General features: G+C 46.7%; 1 protein-coding gene across 2 annotated transcripts in view; it reads right to left on the reverse strand.

Annotated features, from left to right (window-relative positions):
- The window catches only part of atrnl1b (attractin-like 1b), a 1,062,984-nt gene that overhangs the window by 48,160 nt on the left and 989,483 nt on the right, over positions 1–25,341 (reverse strand). For both annotated transcript variants that reach the window (XM_070876576.1, XM_070876575.1), the window contains exon 28: positions 22,779–22,893. In XM_070876576.1, the coding sequence (XP_070732677.1) occupies positions 22,779–22,893 (115 nt within the window). The remainder of the gene's footprint in view (positions 1–22,778; positions 22,894–25,341) is intronic.

The raw sequence follows: 25,341 nt of genomic DNA on the forward strand, positions 1-25,341 counted from the left end.
ACCTTGGAAAAAAAAACATTAAAAGGGAATATTATTTGAATGGGGAAAAATTACAACATGCTGCGGTGCAGAGGGTCCTGGAGGTCCTTGTGCATGAAACTCTTTTTGGTCCTTGTGCATGAATCCCAAAAAGTTAATTTGCAGGTGCAGCAGGTAATCAGGAATGTTGGCCTTCATTGCGAGAGGGATGGAATACAAAAGCAGGGAGGTCCTGCTGCAAGTGTAAAGGGTATTGGTGAGGCCGCACCTGGGTACTGCGTGCAGTTTTGGTCACCTTTCTTAAGGAAGGATATACTAGGTTTGGAGGGAGTACAGAGACGATTCACTAGGCTGATTCCGGAGATGAGAGGGTGGGGTTACCTTATGATGATAGATTGAGTAGACTGGGTCTTTACTCGTTGGAGTTCAGAAGGATGAGGGGTGATCTTATAGAAACATTTAAAATAATGAAAGGGATAGACAAGATAGAGGCAGAGAGGTTGTTTCCACTGGTCGGGGAGACTAGAACTAGGGGGCACAGCCTCAAAATATGGGGGAGCCAATTTAAAACCGAGTTGAGAAGAATATTCTTCTCCCAGAGGGTTGTGAATCTGTGGAATTCTCTGCCCAAGGAAGCAGTTGAAGCTAGCTCATTGAATGTATTCAAATCACAGATAGATAGATTTTTAACCAATAAGGGAATTAAGGGTTACGGGGAGCGGGCGGGTAAGTGGAGCTGAGTCCACGGGCAGATCAGCCATGATCTTGTTGAATGGTGGAGCAGGCTCGAGGGGCTAGATGGCCTACTCCTGTTCCTAATTCTTATGTTCTTACGGCTAAGGGGATCAAGGGCCATGGAGAGAAAGCAGGAAATGGATACTGAGGGAATGATCAGCCATGATCTTATTGAATGGCGGTGCAGGCTCGAAGGGCCGAATGGCCTACTCCTGCACCTATTTTCTATGTTTCTATTAAAATTGGAAATATCAAACGCCTCAATAATTGAAGCAGCATTTTAATGTCTAATTGTTCCAAAATTATTTCCTAAAATCTTAAATTGAACCAGCTTTACTTATGAAATCATTCGGACAGCTTATAGTCCAACTCGATGTATTGAGCTGAATTTCAAGATGAACACTTGCTGGGAAACTGTACAGCATGTTGAAAAAAGATTTGACATTTTCTTTTAAAGAGTAAGGGGCCGAATTTGGTCGCCGCCCATTTCTCGGTAGCCCCCGGGCGGCACCTACCTTTTTGCCGCCTGCTGCCACCGGGTCCTGTCTGGAGCCGCTTTCGGCTCCATTGTGTAGGCATCAGCGTCAGCGGCAGTCGCCGGGCGGGAGCGGGAGTGACCTGTCTGCGTCATCAGTGTGCGGCAGTTGGAGGCCTCTCCACTCGGGGATCTTCGGAGGACCTCCAATGCGCATGCATGAGACTTTGCAATTTTATTTTTTGTAGTTTTTGTCGTCCGACTTGTCATCATTTCGGGGCCATTTGAGGCTGATTGCTCTACTGCGCATGCGCATAAAGGCACATCACTTTATTCCACCTGTGAGTGTGAGAGTGGAGAGGAGAGAGTTGGCATTTGAGAGGAGAGAGTTGGAGGTTGGAGAGGAGAGAGTTGGAGGTTGGAGAGGAGAGAGTTGGAGGTTGGAGAGGAGAGAGTTGGAGGTTGGAGAGGAGAGAGTTGGAGGTTGGAGAGGACAGAGTTGGAGGTTGGAGAGGAGAGAGTTGGAGGTTGGAGAGGAGAGAGTTGGAGGTTGGAGAGGAGAGAGTTGGAGGTTGGAGAGGAGAGAGTTAGAGGTTGGAGAGTTGGAGGTTGGAGAGGAGAGAGTTAGAGGTTGGAGAGGAGAGAGTTGGAGGTTGGAGAGGAGAGAGTTGGAGGTTGGAGAGGAGAGAGTTGGAGGTTGGAGAGGAGAGAGTTGGAAGTTGGAGAGGAGAGAGTTAGAGGTTGGAGAGTTGGAGGTTGGAGAGGGGGCAGTCGGAGAAATTGAGACACACAAACTGTTGAGCACCCATTCGTTTTATCATTGATGACGAGTGGCCAGAAATCAACAAAGACGACTGGCAACACCAGGCTCAGAGCTCCATGGTTTAATGAGGAGGAATTGCAGCAGCTCGTGACGGAAGTGGAGCACAGGTACAAAGATCTCAGCCGGGGTGGTCGTGGCAAGCCTCCACCACCCCAATACCGACGCATTTGGAGGGAGATCACTGAGATCGTGTCCGCAATGGACAACATTGAGAGAGATGGGGACCAATGCTGGAAACGTTGGAACGATTTGGTGGTGGCAGCAAGAGTGAGTAAAAATTTATTCGGTCCCTCCTGTCCAACGCCAAAAGGGTTGTGCGCCAGATGTGTGTTTGTGGGAGTGTGAGTAGGGGGCATCAGAATAGGGGCTAAAGGCTGTAACGTTTCTTTATGCAGAAAAAAAACGCATCCAAGACAGCAAGCCTGCATGGGACGAGAGGGGGACCAGTAGAGGTGGTCGAATTGAGCAAGCTGGAGGAGTGTGCATTGTCATTGGTGGGTGACCGCCGCCGTGCAACCACAACGGTTGATGCCGATCCGGTGCTACAGCATGGTAAGTTTATACTAATCTGCGGTCTGAGCCACACTCATGACATGAAAGGTCATGCAATGTTAAGGCACTTGTGGTTTATCGCACACTTTGTTGCCCAGTATTGGTGTGCCCATGTAGAGATGCAACTCCTTGCTAGCAGAATGAGAGATGGCACGGTTCACATCTCAGCTTGACCAGCACCGCCCACCCCCCCCCCCCCCAACAGACTGATATATGTCGTCCTCTACTTTCAGACGATGACTCGGACAGCACGGATCAAGACCGCTGGCCTTCAGAGAAACCGTCAGACCCCAACATCTCCCATGCTGACGTCGCCCCCAGCCCAAGACAGCAGGTTCCTCCTCCACATCACGCACCCACCCCGCCCCTCCCCCCGCCAGATCACCCATTTCCACCACTCCCACCTCCGGCATCCTAAGCCATGGAGAAGAGGAAGGCGGCCCGTCTTTCAGTCCCTTGAACTCCAGGGGCAGGAACAAGATGACAGCAGCCTCCTACTATGTGAGCGAGGTGTCAGCAGAACCTTGGCATTGGCCTCAGAGTTCCTGCGGTTTGGAACAGACTCCACACAGGCAAGCTCAACCAAGCGCAATGGCCGTGGCGCAAAGGCAAGTAATGCGTCAGAACCCACCAGGAGCGAGCAACCACCTGAGGATCCATCACGGCTCTCTGCAATTCTGGAGATGGTCCAGCTATCACGGACAAGCGTGCAGATAGGACGCGATATGCTCCAGACCATGACTGGGATAGCTACCAGCATGGCCACCTTCACCCAGCAGCATGATGACAAGACTGTGTTGGAACGCACAACCGAGCGCATTGAGGTGATGAGACAAGAGATGGCTTCTGGACACGCAGTTCAAGCCCCTGACCCCACACCCTCAAGGCAGACAGGTCCGGAGGAGCAGGAGATCCCGGCACCTTCAGCCGCGCCCCCTACCTTCTCACCAAGATGCACACGTCTGCAGACATCCCACTGCTCTCCTGCACAACCTCTTTAACCAAGGGCAGAGAGGGGCAGGGGAGCGGGACGCCATGGTGTAGGCGAGGCGAGGAAGAGGAACTTGCTCATCACTTCAAGGGCATGGAAGGGAGGTGGTGGTGCCAGGTAGAGGGGTGGGTGTTGGTGTAAATGAAATAATGTTATGTAACCTTTGTTATTGTGCACTTGTAAATACACTCACATTGTTGACCCTCTCTTGGTGAGCGTCTGATTTTAACGTCATGTGTGGTGCCTTGTGAGAAACACACATCTGTCCCTCAGGTCATCTGCTTTATCAGGAGTATCTTCCCATCCACATATGACTGCATTGTATAATGGGTATGGTCATCAGGCCATCACCACACACTTTGTGCTGTGAGGGTTATTTGACATGTCAGATTAATTACATCTTTCAGAATCATCATCATAGGCAGTCCCTCAGAATCGAGGAAGACTTGCTTCCACTCTTAGCATGAGTTCTTAGGTTGCTGTACAGTCCAATACGAGAACCATAGACTCTGTCACAGATGGGGCAGATAGTCGTTGAGGGAAGTGGTGGGTGGGACTGGTTTGCTGCATGCTCTTTCCGCTGCTGCACTTGATTTCTGCACGCTCTCGGCGACGAGACTCAAGGTGCTCAGTGCCCTCCCTGATGCGCTTCCTCCACTTCGGGTGGTCTTTGGCCAGGATCTCCCAGGTATCAGTGGGGATGTTGCACTTTATCAGGGAGGCTTTGAGGGTGTTCTTGTAATGTTTCCGCTGCCCACCTTTGGCTCGCCTGCCGTGATGGAGTTCCGAGTAGAGCGCTTGCTTTGGGAGTCTCATGTCTGGCATGCAAACTATGTGGCCTGCCCAGCGGAGCTGGTCATGTGCGGTCAGTGCTTCAAAGCTGGGGATGTTGGCCCGGTTGAGGACGCTAATGTTGGTGTGTCTGTCCTTCCAGGGGATATGTAGAATCTTGCGGAGACATCGTTGATGGTATTTCTCCAGCGACTTGAGGTGTCTACTCTACATAGTCCATGTTTCTGAGCCATACAGGAGGGCGGGTATTACTACAGCCCTGTAGACAATGAGCTTGGTGGCAGTTTTGAGGGCCTGGTCTTCAAACACTCTTTTCCTCAGGCGGCCGGAGGCTGCACTGGTGCACTTTCTTCCCATATCTCGGGAGCCTGCTGTCAACAAGAGCAGGCATTGATGACGAGATCCAACACCGCTTCTCAGAATAGACTTATGTCCATCACCACAACAAGGCACGCCGGGTACAGGTCTGTTGTGATGAATTAGAACAGATTTTATGAGGTAGCTTCCTTGCAGTACAAAGAAAGACACATTAACAAGGCAATAGTGACAGTCTAGTCATACGTCAACGGTAGGCCACTGAGTCACCGCAACGCTTGTTTTTTGCTGTGTTCTATTGACCATAGTCCTTCCTCAGTTTGGTCTGTAATCGCCCTGCCCCTAACGTCGAATAGCTGTAACTTTATAGCCTTTTCCTCTCGTACAAATGTTGTCAGAGTCTGCAGCTGTCTCAGGCTTGCAATAGATCAGTCTAACCCTAACCCTCTCACCCTCTATGTGATACGTAGTGCTTCCCTGAGAACTTCTTGAAGGACTGTGTCACAGAATTAATTAATCAGCTGGGATGGACAAAATGTGACTTTTCACTTCTCCATAATTATTTTGTCTTCGCGATTGGGCTTCTCAATGAAGGTCTTTCAGCAAGGTCAAAGAAAAAAGTTTCCATCAGCCTAGACACATTTCAGTCACTTTTATCCAATGCAAATTAAACATAACCATCAGCAATAAAGTAAAGCAACATCCACCTAACTTTTTCCCAGCAGTCCCACTCCTGATGGTCCAGCATCTGCACCATAGCCGCGATGTGCAGCGCTGCAGCACTCGGAGCCTTTCTCCCTGCCCTGCTTTTTGCGAGTGGTCCTTCTGGCGGGTGGCAGGTCGACCTGAGGCCAGCATCCCTCACCAAAATGGATGATTTGCAGTATCCAGTTTGTGCGGGCGGCATGACGTCACACCGGCGGATCCCTCCGTGACCAATCTCGCGCCGAGCGGAACCTGGACGGCAGATGGGCAGTTCCGGAGGAATCGGCCAGAAAACATACATTTGCAGTGGATTCTTGGCGGCTGCAGGCACAACCTGGACCAAATTCGGCCCCCAAGTGTCCTGTTGCATTAGCCACCTTGCTATTGATAAATGGAATATTTGCTAAATGTAGATAAGTGGATCCCTGGAAATTACTGGATAGGTTTTATGTCGTAAAATTTGTCAGTGTGAAAACTGACCTACAGTAGAGAGTAACCGGAGTCCTTTTGGAAAAGATTAAAGATTAACAGCAGATGGTGATTTATTACTGCGTTTATATGCTCATAGCATTTTATGTACTGACACCAGATATAGCTGCACAGCTGCAGAATTAGCTTGCATAGGTCACGCAGCCAAGCACAGCGACATTATCACCAAACATCACTGCTGCAGTAGAACTGGCTGAAATCTATCAATCAAGCATTCACCAAATTTTCCAAGCTTTGTGATTAGAAAAAGCACATTTAGCTGCATTTTTTGGGTTGTGCACATTTAGGTGCTTCTCCTAAATTAACATTTTGTAGAAATTTTTGTGTTTAATATTAAAGAGCGAGTGCCACCAAGACTAAGGGGAAGAAATTCGGTAGGTTAGCACCAACTGTTAGCACCCCAGAGGCAGAGGCGCTAAGCACCTCCCGCCCGAGTGCCGCGCTGTCTGCGCCTGCCACGAACTTCCATGAAGGTTTAGCAGCGGTGCTGACAGTTTGCGCTGCGTTTGCGAGCACCGCCCACTCGGAGACGTCACCAAATGTGCAACGCCCTCGTAGCCCTGGGTTTGTAAAATTGACTCTTTTTGCCTGCTGTAATGCCTGGCGCTGAGACTGGCCAAGGCAGACAGTCGGTCCAGCGATGATATCGTCTGGAGTGCAAGGTAAGTGCGGAAATGTCACTTTTTCAATTTTTACTTATTTGTTGCAGTAGTGGGGAAGTGTGGGTGAGGTTTATTGAAAGTTTCAGTAGGATTTTTTTTCATCTTCGCACCAAAAATTTGAATCGGCCTCCTGCGCTATCGCTCCGTTAGCGCCCGAAGAGGATTGCGGAACGCTTCTCTTAGCTCTCCCCTCTCCTGTTGGGACGATACAACTGAATATCACACTTTGAGGCAGTAGACATCGCCCGGCGCTAAAGGTACTATCCCGGCGGCGTCACGGCCTCAAAGCGGTCGATACCGAATTTCTAGTCCTAACGGATTTAAAATTATTTTTTCCATCTTTGATATACATACACGTGTGTGTTATATGCAAATACATACACCGTGACTATCAATCTCGTGCACCATCGCTCACAAGTCAGAGGATATGCTGTTTGTTCAGGACAGGAGCACTATTCCATCTAATGCTTAGTATATTATTCTACTGCTAACGGGATCTGTGTGTAACTAGACCAGTTCCTTTAAGGTCACAAGGCCATATTGGTGTAAATATGTACATCTTGAGGTCGACTACAAGATAATTACTTAGGCACAGCCTGCGGCAAATTAGGGACAATTTACTGTTGCTCGGCTAATTTCTCTCAGAACAGCAGGAAGTGACATAGCTTATTTAAGAAAATTGTGGCATAGAAATGAGCATGTGTGGCACCTGGAGTGTGCAAGGCAGGTTTGAAAACTTTTATGTATGCTAGCAAATCTCCCATAGCATTGGTCATAGCAAGTCAGTTAATAGGTGGTTTATAAAAACAACATTCTACCATGTAATGCATTACTTGTTATTCTGCTAAGGTGGTGTTGTATCTCTTTAACACCATCAGGAGAGGGAGAGGAACGATCAGAAGGATGGCAATGAAAAGGGGGCCAAGCAGAAACCGCACCAGTCTTCAGAACTGTAGTGGAGCTCAGAGGAGAAGTCCTGCTAAACCTGACTTCAAATTCAGGTAAATATACTTTACAAACCATATCCTTTTGTTGGTAGCTGCCAGCGGTCCCTTGAAGGATTGGCCACATTTAGACCACGTTTTCCTGAATGCAGCCAGCCTGGGTTCAGGGCTTTCAGGCCAAAGCAATTTGGTAAAATCCCTTATTTGCATATGCAATGTTCCTAACATCATTTTCAGGCGCGGGCCCTGAACATCTGTCTTGATGCCTATACCAATATGGCGGGCTGTACTTCCAGCTCAGAATCTTGTCGCCCAACAGATTGGGTGCTTTTGTGCTTGTCTCAACTGTAAAACAGGCACAGCATCATCGAATTCCTAGGTCACAAAGCCTAATTGTTAATTAAATACAAATTCAGGTCAATCACCATTTCATTGTTGTTTTGATGAAATGTGAAGATGTGCTTGTCAATTTCAGGCTTCCTGCTCAGAAGCATCCAGCATTTTAAGATTCATTTACATCTGTAATGAAGTGAGACATCTGGAGTGCGACGTACTGCTTGAATAGTGCCTACTGATATCATCAGGATATTGGCTTGAAAGAAGTATTAGGTGTGACAGTGTGAAGAGCTGAATTAATATCAGCGTTGATGGTTATTATCCCAGATGGATCCAATTTCAAAAGTAATTCTTCCAAAGACAATTCCTAACATTTCAGAGTCAGTATTCATTGTTGAGATCATTTTTAAAATCAACAGATTAAATTCTTTGTAATGTTTTAATTTGTAAGGATGAACAATTACATTGACACTCAGTTGGAGGGGATGGTGCTAAGCCACATTAACAATCAGATGTGATTTGTAAGGTTCTGTGAATCTGCCAATCTATACTTTGCTGCAACCACACAGAAACCTCCAACTTTATTTAATTAGGACTCGACTGCAGCCGATGATATAAAGTAGTTGTGCCTGCGCAGTTCCAGTGGGTTTTTATCTTTGTTCTTGCCAGACTTGCCACAAATTGGTGAGGGGTGGAAATTTCAGGTATTGTGAGGTATGTAATGTGACTTGAAGTGATATTAGGCTGTTGTCAGCTTACAAGAGCTTTATTGTCCTCTCACAGAATGTGTTCATCGCTATCAGGTCCTGTGTCTGTTGTGGTTTGAACACGCGGCTGGTGAACAGAATGCAGGCACAGGATGTTCGGATTGAATCGGCTGGGAAAAGGATCATCGAGAAAGAGAATAGAGACGGTGCGAAGAGAGAGAGAGAGAGAGAGAGAGAGAGAGTAGCGCAAGACGGAGAGACTGGGGAAGAAAATGAGAGGGAGGGCGGAGAAGGAAAGTGAGGAGAGTGGCAGTGGTGTGATTAAGTCATCAGAACAAACTGCTAAAACTTCCAGTACAATTTAACGAGGGAAAGTGACCTGAAGGTGATGGTAGGATGTTGTCAGATTGCGAGAGTTTTAGTGTACTCTCGCTAAGTGTGCTTATCGCTATCAGCTCCTCTGTCCGTTGTGGTGAACGTTACTTTTTCATATTAAGGGCCTAACATTTATGTGCAGAATGCTTCTGTGCAGCTTCCATACATAAGAACATAAGAATTAGGAACAGGAGCAGGCCATCTAGCCCCTCGAGCCTGCTCCGCCATTCAAAAAGATCATGGCTGATCTGCCCGTGGACTCAGCTCCACTTACCCGCCCGCTCCCCGTAACCCTTAATTCCCTTATTGGTTAAAAATCTATCTATCTGTGATTTGAATATATTCAATGAGCTAGCCTCAACTGCTTCCTTGGGCAGAGAATTCCACAGATTCACAACCCTCTAGGAGAAGAAATTCCTTCTCAACTCGGTTTTAAATTGGCTCCCCCGTATTTTGAGACTGTGCCCCCTAGTTCTAGTCTCCCCGACCAGTGGAAACAATCTCTCTGCCTCTATCTTGTCTATCCCTTTCATTATTTTAAATGTTTCTATAAGATAACCCCTCATCCTTCTGAACTCCAACGAGTAAAGACCCAGTCTACTCAATCTATCATCATAAGGTAAGCCCCTCATCTCCGGGAATCAGCCTCGTGAATCGTCTCTGTACCCCCTCCAAAGCCAGTATATCCTTCCTTAAGTAAGGTGACCAAAACTGCACGCAGTACTTCAGGTGCGGCCTCACCAATACCCTGTACAGTTGCAGTAGGACCTCCCTGCTTTTGTACTCCATTCCAGGTTGACAGCAATCACTCCGATTTAAGTATCGACTAAAAATACAAAATGAATCGCTGCACACAGTAGTGACATTCTCCCCTATAAGTCAGATTTGTTATGCAGGAAACAAGATTGTAAATGTCACAAAAACTCCTTCAATAGGGTGGTTCTGTTCACAAATCTCAGGTGATCCAGAGCAACTGGCTCAAATAATAGGCTGTATTGAACCCTGTGATAATCAGTATGATTCTGGAGTCCTCTCTGCCAATACCTGTAAAGGTAATAACCACATTAACTCTTTTGTTTTGCCTCTGACACGTTACATGTTTGCACTGAGGTGTTGGTGCCATTAGACGGGGTTCTATTATCGCAGGATCACTGGGCTGTTAAAAGTAGAATCAAATGAGATTTGTAAAAACAGCACCAAAACACTTTGTTTCTGCTGTCGGCACTTGTCAAACCAAGTTAGTATAGTTTTAGGAGCCTTCTTCCCCTTCACTTTCCTCTGACCCCACCTCTTCTCCCAATATCACCCCCTGCCGTGTTTTCACTATCCCCTCTGACCTTCCCTTCTCTGACCCCGAACAATCAATCCTCGACAAAGGCCTGAGCTTCATCCCCTTACGCCCCCATCTCAATGAACTTCGAGCTCGGCACGATTCTGGGCTCTTTTTCTGTCACCTTCATCTCCGTGCCCACTTTTTTGGCCAGGAGTTTTTCCCCACCCCCTCCTCCCACATGAGTCCTAGCTATGTCTGCCTTTTCATGAGATACGTGGAACATTCTTTGTTCCAGTCCTACTCGGGTCCCCTCCCTCACCACTTTTGATGACTGTATTGGTGCTGGTTCTTGCTCTCGCCCCGAATTAAAACTTTCATTCACTTTGCTTCCAATTTCCACCCTTCCCTCACCCTCACATAGTCCATTTTCGACTCTTCCCTTTCCTTTCTCGACTTCTCTCTCTTCATTTCTGAGGATGGATTATTGACAAACATTCACTGTAAGCCCACTGACTCCCACAGCTATCTGTACTACACTTCCTCCCATCCCACTTCCTGTAAAGACTCTATTCCATTCTCCCAGTTTCGACATCTCCGTCACATCTGCTCTGACGATACCACCTTCCATACTAATGCTTCCAATATGCCTTCATTTTTCTTCAACTGAGAATTCCCCCCGACCATGATTGACATGGCCCTCGACCGTGTCCATTCTATTTCCTGCATTCTGCTCTCATCCCTTCCCCTCCCTCCCTGAACGACGACAGGGTTCCCCCTTGTCCTCACCTTTCACCCCACCAACCTCCACATTCAACGGATCATCCTCTGCCATTTCCACGATCTCCAGCATGATCCCACCACCAAACACATCTTCCCCTCCCCTTTCAGCATTCCAAAGGGACCTCTCCCTCCCCGACACCCTGGTCCACTCCTCAATCATCCCCAACACCCCCTTCCCTTCCTACAACACCTTCCCGTACAAACGCAGGAGATGCAACACCTGCCCCTTTTACCTCCTCCCTTCCCACTGTCCTGAGCCGCAAACACTCCTTCCAGGTGAAACAGCGATTTACTTGTACTTCTTTCAATTTAGTATACTGTATTCAATGCTCACAATGCAGTCTCTTCTACACTGGGGAGACCAAACGCAGATTGGATGACCGCTTTGCGGAACACCTCCGTTCAGCCCCTAATTGTAACCCCGAGCTTCCAATCACCTGCGACTTTAATTCTCCGCTCCGCTCCCACTCTGATCTCTCCGTCCTCGGCCTCCTACACTGTTCTAACAAAGCTCAACGTAACCTCGAGGAACAGCACCTCATCTTTCGATTAGGCACTTTACAGGCTTCTAGACTCAACATCAAGTTCAACAATTCAGACCATAGCATCTGCCCCTATTCATTTTCTCTTCACATGACAGCTATTGATGATTCTGTCATTCCATTTACACCTCATCTAGACTCATCTTTTGTTTCTTAACTTGTCCCATTACCATCTCCTTTTGTCTTTTAATCTCTCCTGCCTTCCATCCCTATCACAGACCTTCCCTTTTGTTCTTTCCTCCCCTCCCCTCCCCCCTTTCCCTGCCCCTACACTAGCTTAAAAATCTGTTACATCTCTTAACTATTTTCAGTTCTTTACTTGAAACGTGGGGCTGAAATTTAGGGTCCAGATAAGGCCCGTTACTGCCAGAATGTGGCGGCCAGGCGGCAGAATCCAAAGGTCGCCAATTTCTGGTCGAATGGTCGCCACCAGCCAAATTCAGCAGGGGGGGTTGGGTTTCTGGTGGTCCCCACTTCCGCCCAGCCGCTGACGAGTGGCCGTAAGTGCATCAGTGCACGCACCGCCAGGACCCCACCACCTCCGTCGAAATTCAGGCCAAAAAAATCTAATGCCCACCGAGCGGTGCCCCCAACAGCTTTCTCTGTCGGTGCACCTTGTATTCTCTCTGTGAGCCCTGGCTGCCCGGTGGCTATTAAAGGCGAGGGCCCACTGCCGCGGCCGCCATTTTATTTTTTTTGCTGGCTGACTTTCATGTCGGACGGACTGTTGTGCCCGAATTCAGCCGGGCCGCCAACAGGCAGCCTGGCACCTCTTCTTGGGTGCCAGCCTGCTGGCCTGGCCAAAACCCTCCCTGGTGGCCCAGTGCCGAACTTCAATAATTGCCGATTCTCTCCCCTTTAAAGGAGGGAAGGCACGCGGTGACGCAGACGCGCAATTTAAGACAGAAATAGACAGTTTCTTGAGTGATAAGGGGATAAGGGGTTATGGGGAGCGGGCAGGGAAGTGGAGCTGTCACGATCAGATCAGCCATGATCTTATTGAATGGCGGAGCAGGATCAAGGGACCGTATAGCCTACTCCTGTTCCTATTTCTTATGTTCTTATGTCACCACCGCTCTGCTGCTGAGTGACAGTGGCGGAGAATCCGTCCCACCTCCACTTCTGCCCCTCACCAGTACTTACCACCGCACTTCCGCCCCCATTATAACCGACTTCCTGGCCGCATCAAAAAAAAAAGGACAAAGAGCTGAATATCGATCAAGAGTCGACCTCATAATACTTTAAAAAAAAACGGTAAATGCGGCAAGTTTCTGCCGGGTCTGAATTTCGGCCCCTTTCTCTCTCCACAGATGCTGCTTGACTTGCTGAGCATTTCCAGCATTTTCTGTTTTTATTTCAGATTTCCAGCATCCGCAGTATTTTGCTTTAGCATTAGTTTAGTTTTAAATTCCTGTACCACTTTCCTGTGACAGCACCAATAAAAACTTTTGTCTACAAGCCGACAATGCACATCCCTGCGCATGCAAGACTACAAAAAAGTGACGCGTAGACGCGCACCAGGAACTGTCACGTGCACTGGAGTACCCATCAATGGCGATACGCAACATGTCGGACAGCGTGGAGGAATCTATTTCCAACGTGCGCGTAGCACTCATGCATGGCATCAATTCACTGCAGTTGACCATGGAGCATGTGGTCACCTCTATGCAGACTGCATACCCAGGACTCTCAAACACCAATGGTACCATCTGTCTGATATGCACATTTTGACGCCAGCCTATGGGCCCCACCCTTCCCTCCAGCTTAGTAAATTTGAAGAAAAGCACGGATAGTGACGTCCAAGATACGGCAGCTTCCTGGCCGCTCTGTTCCCCCTCAGGCCAGTGGGATTATTGAGGCAATGCCCCATGTGAGTAGCAGTGAGACCATGAGAGATGTCCCTGCCACCCTCTCAGCCGGTACCAAAGGACACCAAGATTCGGGTGGAGTTGCTCCAATTTTCTTGGAGCAACTAGTTTAGTTTGGAGTATCTTAGAAATCGCAATTCTCGGCTCTTAGTTTGCTCCAGTACTAGTGAGTTAGTTTAGGTTCGTTTTAGTTCAAGTATTTTTTTTTTCAAAAGGAGGTGTGTCCAGCTACTTAGGCCTGTTTTGCAAGTTTCGGCAGCAAAAACTTACTCCAAACTAACTTAGAATAGAGTAAGTGTCCACTTTGGTAAGTTCTGAAAAACCTTACCTAGGAGGGGGGGGGGCGAGGCAGGCTGGACGGACGCTGAACAAATGATTACTGTAATATGCAGTAACCCCGGACCCTCGTTCCTCTGGCCCCCCAATTGGTAAAGGCACCCCTGCTCTCTCCTCCGGCCCTCCGATCATTCTTAACCCCGGACCCTCACTCCTCCGGCCCCCCAATTGGTATAGGCACCCCTGCTCTCTCCTCCGGCCCTCCGATCATTTCGAGTGCCCCCCAACCCACGCTCCTCCATCCCTTCCCATGCTTTTCCCCCACCGATCACCTCCCCAGTCCCCACACCATTCAAAGACAGACTAGGGGAAAAACAATACTGCAAAACTGATTACTAGAACTCAATACTACACTGTATGCACAGAAACCAGTGAAAATACATTCCACAAAAGGAGTAGCCATCATTTTCAAAAGAAAAACACTCCCATGGAAAAACGCCCTGCTGAGCCATTGCGCATGTGCGCACGCTGTAACACGCATGCGCAAGGATGCCGACTGTGAAAAACACGCAGGGCCTTAGCCCCGCCCCCCCTACAGGCTGGGATCGACTTGCTCCGCCCCAGGGAGACTCCGCTGCGCCACACCACGCTCCAGGACGACGGGAGAAATCACCGGTAGGATTTCGGCACGCTTTTTATCCCAGACAGGTCACGTAAATCTCGGAGATGCGCCGTTTTCTCCAGCATTGGAAACTTGGGCCCAGAGTGGAAGATAGACAGGGAAAGGGAGAAGGGGAGGAAAGAACAAAAGGGAGGGTCTGTGATAGGGTGGAAGGCAGGAGTGATTGAATGACGAAAGGGATTATGGTGCAATGCAAAAGCCCCTTTTGCCTTACACCATCATCCCTACTGTTCTGTTCTCACCCTGCTTGTCCCTGCCTCTGCACTTGCTTAAAACCTGTCACATCTCCATCTTTTTCCAGTTCTGATGAAAGGTCATCGACCTGAAATGTTAACTCTGTTTCGCTCTCCACAGATGCTTTATAAAGACAGTCAATCCTAATTATATAGTTTTATGAAATGCTGCATTGAATACAGTAAATTATATGCAGATGAATGTTCTGTTGCTTTATATCGATCCTACTATTGATTGCATACTCAGGAGTATATCAACAAAGAGCATGAATTACTGTCTGATGTTAAGATGTCAGAATACCAAATTGTCTCTCACTAAACCAAATGATGTGCCTCTTTGTTAAATAAAGCTGTTTCAACAACAATTTGAAAGAAATGTTGCAGAAAGATCGTGGCTCATTCTTACAGATCTACTTAGAAAATTAGAGGTCAAGTTTCGGGCCACGCCTAGAATGCGCAACCCCAACATGGACGCCAGTTTTCCGCGCCTAAAAGCGTGACAAAAATCTACCTCGTAATTCTCTGGCTCCTTGCTGGTTCCTGGGAGCTCGGCGCAGCGCGCAGACAGCAGCGGGGGGCGGAGTCACAGAGTTGCGCCGATTCTGCAAGTGGAGGGGGGTGGGGCCATGTCAAATGAGGGAACGTCATGTCAGCAGCCCTGCGCGTGCGCGTTGGAGTGCGTGCGCACGCGCAGTAGCCCAAAAACATTGGCACGCGGCCATTTTTAAAGGAACTTAAAGAAAAGTGCTGATTTGTCTCGTGGACCTCTGGAAAGGCTTGGGATTAAATTTTGATGATTTTTTTGGTGTCTGAAGGAGTGCTTTTAAACAGCACTGTTGAATAAATCACCTGCTGAAATCAGTGAGTGCTGCTTTTCACTGCTAAACTTCCAGAACAAGTGTTGCATGCAAATTAAGGACTGTGTGTTTTGAAAAATAAGAGTGTCAATTCAATACAGCAATGGAACAACGTCCACCAAGAACAAAGAATTTCTTGTATGAGGAAGTGGAGATATTAGTCAACGTCATTGAGCAGAGATGGCAGGAGCTAGATACCAGCAACAGAGGTCGCATAAAAGTGCCACCTAAAGAAATGAAGAAACGTTGCAGAAGATTACTGCGCAGTGGTGCATACCATGAGATCTGGAAGCCAGTGTAAAAAGAAATGGCACGACCTTGGTCAAGTAGTTAGTGTAAGTAATATTTTCATTTTTTAATGTAATCGCAATTGTAACGTGACTATCTCCGAGTCCCACCCCGCAGAAAGACGCACTCTGTAAAAAGTTATATTTTACTCTTTGAAGAAATTGGCCCACAACAAAAGGGAAGCAACTCGAACAGGGGGAGACACGCCCAATCTGCATCCACTGACACCTATGAGTCGTACATGGAGAAAAGCAATCAGTACAGCACAAGCTGGGCCCGCACACGAGGAAGAGGGTAAGTCCTGAAAATGCATCGTGGCCCTTCAAATCAACCTGCTACCTGGCCTATGTGTGAGAGTACTCATGCCACCCATCCTCCCCCCTCCCTTGCTGTTAAACATTTGACTGTTCTGATGTATTTTGCAGAACATGATGATAATGATGATGATGATGATGATGGTGCCAACCCTGAGGATCCTGAAGATACAGAACAAGAACCAGTACACCCAGATGCGGACGATGCAGACTGGATGATGGCGGCGATGACTGTAATGTCTACAGGGGAGAGCTTCCAAATGAATGTTTATGAGCCCCCATCAAGGGGCATCAGAGTTTCAACCCCTTGCATAGGTTCTGGTTCCACCTTCCATGGCTTTGATTCTGACTTGCGGGTCCCAGTGGTGCTGGTGATATAATGGAGTAGTTTACACCCATTCACCCACCATCCCAGCCCACACTCGAGTGCTGTCGTCTGGAACACCGAGCGTCCCACCGTCCCAGCCCGAGCCTCTCCCTCTAATGCTGCCGTCTGCAACACCGAATGTCCCACCGTCCCTGCCCGCGCCTCCCAGTGGTGCCGCGAGGCAGACCCAGGCAGGGGAGAAGATGATTGGAGACACGCTCTCCTGAGATGCAGCGTGCAACACATGGGGCTCAGGTTGTGGCATTGGGTATGGAGACCAATGAGCTTACCTGATCACTCATCGGTAGCGTCAGTGCAATGGGTGAAGAGCGGTAATGACACGGGAACTTATGGAGGGAATGTCCGAGGGAGTGCAAGCGACGGCACAGGCCATCATGGAGGTAGCTGCTGCAATAAGGGCACACAGCCCCACCAATCAAATGACACCCCCATGAAGAAGTGAACATTCACTGAGATGTGGATGAGAGATGGTTGCAGCCTTTCTTTGCTGCTTTTATTCTTGTTCTTGATGTAGCTGTAGTAGCGTTTTTCAAATTGAAATTGTTTTGTAAGTTTTGTAACTTTACAACTTATAAGTGATCTTAGGGTTTTTAAGTGATCTTATAGTGTAAATGCTCTCACATTTTGTATCTTATTTAATTTTGCACCTAAAAAGTGATCCTGAAGTTTAAGTGATCTTAAGAGTGTAAGATTTTTCATGTTGAAATTGTTCTGTTACTTTACAAGTTTTTAAAGTGATCTTCAAGAGTCATATTAAAAAGTAAAGTTTGATACAACAAATATTTTATTACAGTGACGTTAACTTTTCAATAAAATATTTTTTAATTAAACTGGAATCATCTTCCATTAACACAACACAACACAAGGTAGGAACAACTGCAAAGAATAAACATGTCCATGCGCAACTGTGGTCGCAGAGCCCTCAGGCATCAGTAGTTGAAGTGTTCACGGATGAGCTGCTGGTGCAGGGCTCGAGCAATCGTTAAAGGAGCACGATGGACGGCCCTCCTCCGACCTCGTGCTCCGGCATCAGGCACTTGCATGCTTTCCTGATCGTCATCATCATCCTCATCTGCTCTTCCAAAATACTATCAGACACTGGACCCTCACGTGGATCTTCTGGTTCCACTACCAGCTCCTGCTGCCTCATGATGGCTAAGTTATGGAGCATGCAGCACACAACAGTGAAGTGACCGACAATCTGAGGAGAGTATTGAAAGTGACCTCCGCTGTTTCAATCTGCCAATGGTCCTCTCAATGATGCTGTGCGTCGCAATGTGCGCCATGTTGTATTGACGGTCAGTTTCTGTCCGTGTCACGCGTATGGGCGTCATGAGCCAGGTGGTCAGGCCGTACCCTTTGTCTCCCAGTAGCCAGCTCTGCCCTTCTGGCTGCTGTTCAAACATGTCAGCTATAACACTGTCGCGTAGGATGAACGGATCGTGGGTGCTGCCAGGGTATCTCTCATCGACTGACATGATGCGCTGCTTGTCGTCACACACGAGCTGCACATTGATAGAGTGGAAACCTTTTCTATTCCTGTACTGCTCAGAATCCTCCACGGGTGCTCGCAAGGCTATGTGGGTACAATCAATGCAGCCTTGTACCTTTGGGAAGCCGGCAATCCTGAAGAAGCCCACAGCCTTCTCATGGATCGCTTGAGCGGTCATTGGGAAATTGATTAAGTCATTCCTCCGCACATACAGTGCAGCCGTGACCTGGTAAACGCAGGCATGTATTGCACGTTGAGAGATGGCGCACACATCTCCAGTTGTAGCCTGAAACGATCCTGAGGCATAGAAAGAAAGTGCAGCTGTTACCTTCACTTCAACAGACAAGGCAGTTGGCGTTCTGCTTCTGGGCTGCAAATCTGCTCTCAGCATATCACAGATCTCAGCGACAACTTCTCTGCGGAAACGCAGCCTTTTGACACAATCAGCCTCGCTCATGTCCAGGTACGAGTGCCTGGCTCGATGTTGCCGACATGGGTAAGGTCTCCTGCCCATCAGCCTACGGGCTATGGCATTCCTGGTGCGGTGAGCTCTAATCAATTCTCTCCTGTGCAGTGAATTGCTGGCGAACCATTGCATAATCCGTGGTGTTGACAATGCAGCACCCATTCTGCAATTACAAATTTAAGTTTCAAACTGGCTATCTGGCTGCCTCTCCCTGTCCCCTGGCCGAATGGCCTCAGCCTCCCTCGCAGCTCGAAGGCTGCTTGCTGTGTCTTCGGCCTCCGTCAGCCACTGCTGCCGCTCCTATCCTATGGCCGAATGGCCTCAGTTACCCTCGCAGCTCGAAGGCTGCTTGCTGTGTCTTCGGCTGCCGTCGAGCCACTGACGCCGCCCCTGTCTCCTACATGGAAGGAAGGCCTGCCTGAAGCACCGCAGCTCGAAGGCTGCTTGCTGCCGTTGTTGGGCTCCCGTCGAGTCACTGATGCTGCCCCTGTCTCCTACTTGGAAGGCCTGCCTGAAGCACCGCAGCTCGAAGGCTGCTGCTTCACACAGGTAGGAATATTCATTATTTTGTATTTGCTTTGTTTATAATTTTTTTATTCAGGATGGCTCTTTATTTGCATAAGTAAGACTGTTGAATGCTTGTAAAATGTAATTACTTCCCTTCCCCTCCCTTCCCCTCGTTCCCTCCGCCTGATTTGTAACCTACGCCTGATTTCTAAAGGGTAGGCAAGGTTTTTCTGAGTGTACAAAAATCTAGACTTACTCCATTCTAAGTTAGTTTGGAGTAAGTTTCCACTGCCTAAACTTTCAAAACAGGAGTAAGTGGCTGGACACGCCCACTTTTGAAAAGAAAAATCTGTTCCAAAATGAAACTGTTCTAACTGACTAGAACTGGAGCAAACTAAATGCTGAAAATTGCAATTTCTAAGAATACTCCATTCTAAACCAGTTTCTCCAAAAAAATTGGAGCAACTCAGGCCGAAACTTGACCCCATATACTGGGCAACTGTCATTCTTTTAAGTCCAAAAAAACTCCTCCAGATATCACATGAGTACAGTATCTTTTTCTTGGGAAGAATATGCTGCAGTAAGACTGCAGCCCTGTAAGTGGTTTGATTTTAGTTTATCTTTTTGATAGTTAATGTATTATTATTTGTGACAAGTATCGCAGTTTGTCTAGTCACAGCATCAGTAATTCACTTCCCTGAATGCAGTACTAGAATTCTCACAAAATGTAGAATTGTTTTCCAAGCAAAGTAATGCTTCTGTAGTGGTGAAGAATACAAAAATGTCATAATAAAGAACAAGGGATTTTGTTTACTTTTGGTTTGACACACTGGCTGGTTTAAAACCTTACCCTCGAGTCCTCTTCTTTTGAAATAACTCTACATTGTTACAGATGGCCTCATTGACGAAATTTCACAATGCTAGAGTTAAATTAACAAAACATGACATTTGAAATGTGTGAAATTTGATCTGTGATATATCTTGTACAAGGTGTCTTTTCCTCTTAATTCTAATGGTAGGAACAAGACTCCTTAAATCATTAATTTTCCTGCTAACCATAGTTAATGAAGAATTGAAAACACTATGTTAAGCATGCAGCTTTTTTGCTCCAGCTAGGACAATTTTGTGATATCAGGTGATTGGCAGAGTGCAGCCAGAAATAACTATTGAGGAAACACGTCTCACAAAATTGGAACTGGTGACTGCCGGAGTCACTGAAAGATGGTAATTATCTCACTTTGGGGAATTGTTAATCAGTTATTCATCATGGAAAGGATTTTGGGATTGAGTTATGCTTAAAGGTTTGTTTTAAAACAAAACAATTTTGTACAGATTTAAAGGGCGATGAAGGCAATGAAGAAGGCTGGTCTGTAGAATTCACTACTCATACAATGAGAGTCAATGATGTCATCCCAGGGTTATTAGCCAAAATGGCCCCCTTGCATCTTGTGCATGGCTGCAAACAGCCTCTTTAAATTATGCCACTAAGGGGGCTTGGAGGGGGGTACCGTATTTTATCAACAGGCCTTTTGGCAAATCATTACAGGAAGGAAGTAAGCATCTCAGCCCTCTCTCCAGCTGGAGACACATGGGCCTGGATTTTAGCCCGGAGGAGAGTTCTGTGCAGGGGGGTGGGGGACAGGGGTAGAGGAGGCTGTTGTGAAGTTAGGAAACCTGGAAGAACGAGTTTTCCGAGTGTCCCACAGTTTTTAACTGCAGGGATCCTTCAAATTGTTTTATGTCAGGTTACCGCCCACAGGCAGCTTGACTGACAGGCTGGAGGCCTCTCAGGTGGAAAGCCTGTTTCACAAGGCCAAAGCTGAGGAGATCAGGTAGGGCAGGTGGTGGCGTTCCAATCGTGGGTGAGGGGGGTCTGATGGGTGTTTTTTTTCCCCATTCGTTCATGGGATGTGGCAAGGACAGCATTTATTGCCCATCCCTAATTGCCCTTGAGAAGGTGGTGGTGAGCCGCCTTCTTGAACCACTGAAATCCATGTGATGAAGGTGCTGTTAGGGAGGGAGTTCCAGGATTTTGACCCAGCGACGATGAAGGAATGGCAATATATTTCCAAGTCAGGATGGTGTACAACTTGAGGGGAACGTGGAGGTGATGGTGTTCCCTTACGCCTGCTACTCATTTCCTTCCAGGTGGTAGAGGTCGCGAGTTTGGGAGGTTTGGGTTGGGGGGGGGGGGGGGTGCATTGGAGCAGACGGTGGTTGGGGACGGAGTAGATGAGTAGATGGTGGTCATTTGATGGTGGTTGGGGGGGGGGTTTGATGATGGCCGGGGGGGGGGGTGGTTTGATGATGGTCGGGGGGGGTTTGATGGTGGTCGGGGGGGTTTGATGGTGGTCGAGGGAGGGGTTCGATGGTGATCCGGGGGGGGGGGGGTGGGGGTTTGATAGTGGTTGGGGGGGGGGGGGCGGGGTTGATGGTTTGATGGTAGTCCTGGGGGGAGGGGTTTGGGCTTTGACCGTGGTCGAGGACGGGGGGGTTGATTGGTTGGTGGTAAGGGGGGGGGCGGGGTGTGTGGGGTGGTTGATGATGGTCAGGGAGGGGAGTTCGATAGTGGTCGGAGGTCGGTTGATAGTGGTCGGGGGTTGATAGTGGTCCGGGGGGGGGGTTGATAGTGGTCGGGGGGGGGGGGGATGTGGGGAGCGCGGTTCGATGGTGGTCAAGGGGAGCAAACAGATCGTGGGGGTAGGGGGACGGTGGGGAGTGGATTTTAAATTCTGACCTGACACTAAACCACTTGTTTTTGGGAATTAAGATTCAGATCAAAGTGACAAAAGGCAGTCTTAAGAGACTCTGGCACACTGCCCTGTAGCTGGTGCTGCTCCTATTAGAATTTTGAAACAAAAAGTGACTGGGGAAAGGGTGCCAGTTGAACATCTTGCTTGACATAGAAAAATGACCAAAACTGCTGGTTTGCTTCCCGAGTAACACAGAAGGTTAATACAAGCATGAATTAGGGCACAGTCATTAAATCCAGTATACTGCATGGCTGTAGACTACACTGCGTGCAGGAGCGGGGGTTGCGTCTCCTCCGCTACCTGCCACATAGGGATTTAATACTCCAGCTCAGGACAGATGTTGGTGTTGAAAATCAATGCAGCTGCTAACAATGATAAGCTGAATTAAGCTTTGAGATAATTCTCTTCTACCCAGGTTGTTCCAGGCTACCTGATTTGCAAAGTTGATCAAATCACATAGTTAATGCAACTTTATTTGCTGAGCAATTTGAAGAGAATGCAAGATATCAGCTATCTCTAACAAGTACACCTCTTTACCAAAGCATTATTTTTTTTTTAAACTTCGTGTTTGAAACACTACCAGCAGAGTACATGGTTGGTAATGGATCTTTCCCAACAATAAAAACTGACAAGCAATTTGTCAAAAGAAAAGAAAAACAAGTGAATGTTATTTTTGCTTGAAAGCAGTCTCCCATTCAGGCTCTTTCCTTAATGTTTCACTCAGATTAAAATGAGCAATTATTTTAATGATCCTGGAGTGAAGCCAGATGAAAGGTTCCTGTTAACTGATGAATAATCTTGAAACCATCTGAATGAATATCAGGAAAGTAGCTACAACAGCCCTTTGTGATGGACTCCAACAGGCACCATGTATATTTTCAGGTGCATTAAAGAGAGACTTCACCAGTGCGGTGATAATGAGAAACACCTTTTTTCACCCACGTTCTAGAGCTAGTAAATTTGGCAGATCTTTGAGATTGCAATATCGAAGGGATATAATAATTTTTTTTATAGTGTGTTCTAAACCTCTCATTACATGGAAGATCAGCTATTTGTAAGGCTTAAAGTTAGATAACATTTTATAAAAACAAGTAAATTCTTTTGATAGATCAATTTTGAGGAAACAATCCTCAATCCTTTCTATGGATTTAAAACACCAAACTAAAAGGGATGCCTCACCTGTTTGGCCAGGGGGAGGGGTGCCAGTCGAACCTCGTGGCAGACATATAAAAACGGTCAAAACTGCAGCTTTGTTTCCTGAGCAAGGCTCCACGGCAATAGGTTTGGGGGCTCCCTGCAAAACATGAAACAACACTATATTTAAAACCAAAGTTATCAAATGAAGATTGCCTAGTAACTATTGTGTTGCAGTACAGTATATTGCGTCTTCCTCATTATCACCGCACGCAAATTTATAATACTATTCTGGCCACAACAGCTTGCGGTGTAAGTGGAACTACAGAAGAACTAAACTTAGTTTATTTAATTACAGTTCCACGCCCATGCAGACATTTACATGTTTTCAGGTACAAATATAAGCTTCAATGCAACTCAAGATTTCACACAAGTCATGGAAATTGTGGCATCTGAAGGGCTGGATTTTCGAGGGGTTTGCGACCGGGTTTTCGCCGCGTTTTGACCCTCCGTGGCGAAAATCCGGTCGCAAAGCCTGGGTGGTATCCTCGGTTACCTGTTTGCAGCAGTGATGGGACGTACCGCCGGGGAGAGCTGCGCCGGACATGTAACAACGTGAATTGCGTTAATGTCCGAGTTTCGGCACTCTCCCAATCCATACGCCACGCCCAGAACAGTGACAGCAGCGGTAAGTTAGAAAACATGTAAAAACGGTAAGTTACAGTTTTTATTTTTTTATTTTTTTGCAGCAATTTGTTACCTAAGGGTCTTTGTAATGTTGTTTGAATTTTTTTCCCCCTCCCAAGGCATCTCTCACAGCACAAACAACCCCGCACTAAAATTGACGAAATTCATGTTTTGCGGCATGAATAATTGTGCAACGCCTCCCTTTGCGACCCCAAAGGCCGAAAGTTCAGCCTAAAATCGGTAACTCAGTGAAAAAGGTAATTTTCATATATCGATACCGTTTTCGCCCAAAAACCCCAAAACCCGAAAATCCAGTCCCAAAACTCAGTTAATAAACTGATGAAGAAAACATGAAAGTACAGTTTCAAAAGATATTGTTCAGATAGCGGTGATACTTTCAGACGTAGGTTTTAACTGATGAGGTGATTTGTTTATGAAATGCTTGGGCGCACAATGAAACAGATGACTTGGGTCAAGGATAATCATCGGGTAAGTTTAAGCGGATTGCCTCGTTTATCCATCACTAGCATAACCAGGAATATATATATTTTTAAATCACAAAATGATCTAGAAGTATTCATTGATGCAAAGTGCCATCCAAATGGAATTCATTACAGTGATGGCAGTCAATTATTCTAAATTATACATAGTGTTACTCTATTACTCCATTACAACAGTGACTACACTCCAAAAACAGTACTTCATCAGCTGGTTGTGAAAGGCGCTATATAAATGTCTTTCTTTCTTTTTACACCTACCTTTCAACTGATCATTATTTAGAATTCCAAAAACACTAACAAGAATAGGATGGGTCAATATCCAAGATATTAGCCTGCCTGTCATGTATTTCCTTCATTGTCTGTTTTTATTTTGGAACATATTGGAAACTGTTTAAGCTTTGAGTTTCATTCATCTTACTGATAAAACAATAACTTTTCAAGCATGTGGTTTACGTTGATGTAACCCGGTACTGGCCTATTTTCTGTCCTTTCAACTGCACTCTCATAAGAGCTATGGCAAGAGTACTTCAGAAGGAACAAGGGATTTATGATTTAGATAAGAATATTAAGAAGTTTAGGAACAGGAAAGAACCATTATACCCAAGTAGCCACCTCTTCAGACTGATCTCAACCTTAACTGCCTACCTTCTCACCATATCTCTCCAGAAATACATTTAGTTACTTCTTGAACATATATATTGCTCAGTTCAATGGCCTTCCCTAGATTACAACAGTGACTACACTTCAAAAGTACTTCATTGGCTGTAAAGCACTTTGAGACATCCTGTCGTGAAAGGCGCTACAGAAATGCAAGTCTTTCTTTCCAGAGTGGCATGTTTCACAAGTCCTTTAACTATTGTGTAAAAAAAAATTGTATTTGACTTTCCTTCTTATTTTCACTTCCTAATTATTAACTTGCTTCCTTTGATTCTTTTGTCATAGTGAACAATCGGTCAAGATTATCTTTCTCAATCCCCTTGTTAATATTAATAACTTCAAATAGGTTACCTCAATGTCTCACCTCTTCCAAAGAGAACAAGTGAAACGCCTTAACCATTCCTCATAATGTAGGTCCTTCATACCTTTCCACTCTCCCTAAGGTATTAATAATTTTTATGATTAGGTATTCAAACTATACACAATATTTCAGATGGCTAAAAGCAAAATAATGCAGATGCTGGAAATCTGATAGAGAACTGTGGAAATGCTTAATAGGTCAAAACATCTGTGGCGAGAACAGACAAGTTGACGGTTTGAGTGTGGACCCTTTGTTAAAACTGTTTTGACAAATGGCTCACAGCTGAAACGTCAATTATCTGTTCTTTTTGTGTTCCAGATGGAGTCCGACTGATCCTTATAGAGTAACAATACAATACAACCCATCTCGTTTTTTGGCTTCTTGCTTTTATATTAATTCTTGA

This window comes from Pristiophorus japonicus, chromosome 3 (genome assembly GCF_044704955.1).
Source record: "Pristiophorus japonicus isolate sPriJap1 chromosome 3, sPriJap1.hap1, whole genome shotgun sequence".
Classification (NCBI taxonomy): Eukaryota; Metazoa; Chordata; class Chondrichthyes; family Pristiophoridae; genus Pristiophorus; species Pristiophorus japonicus.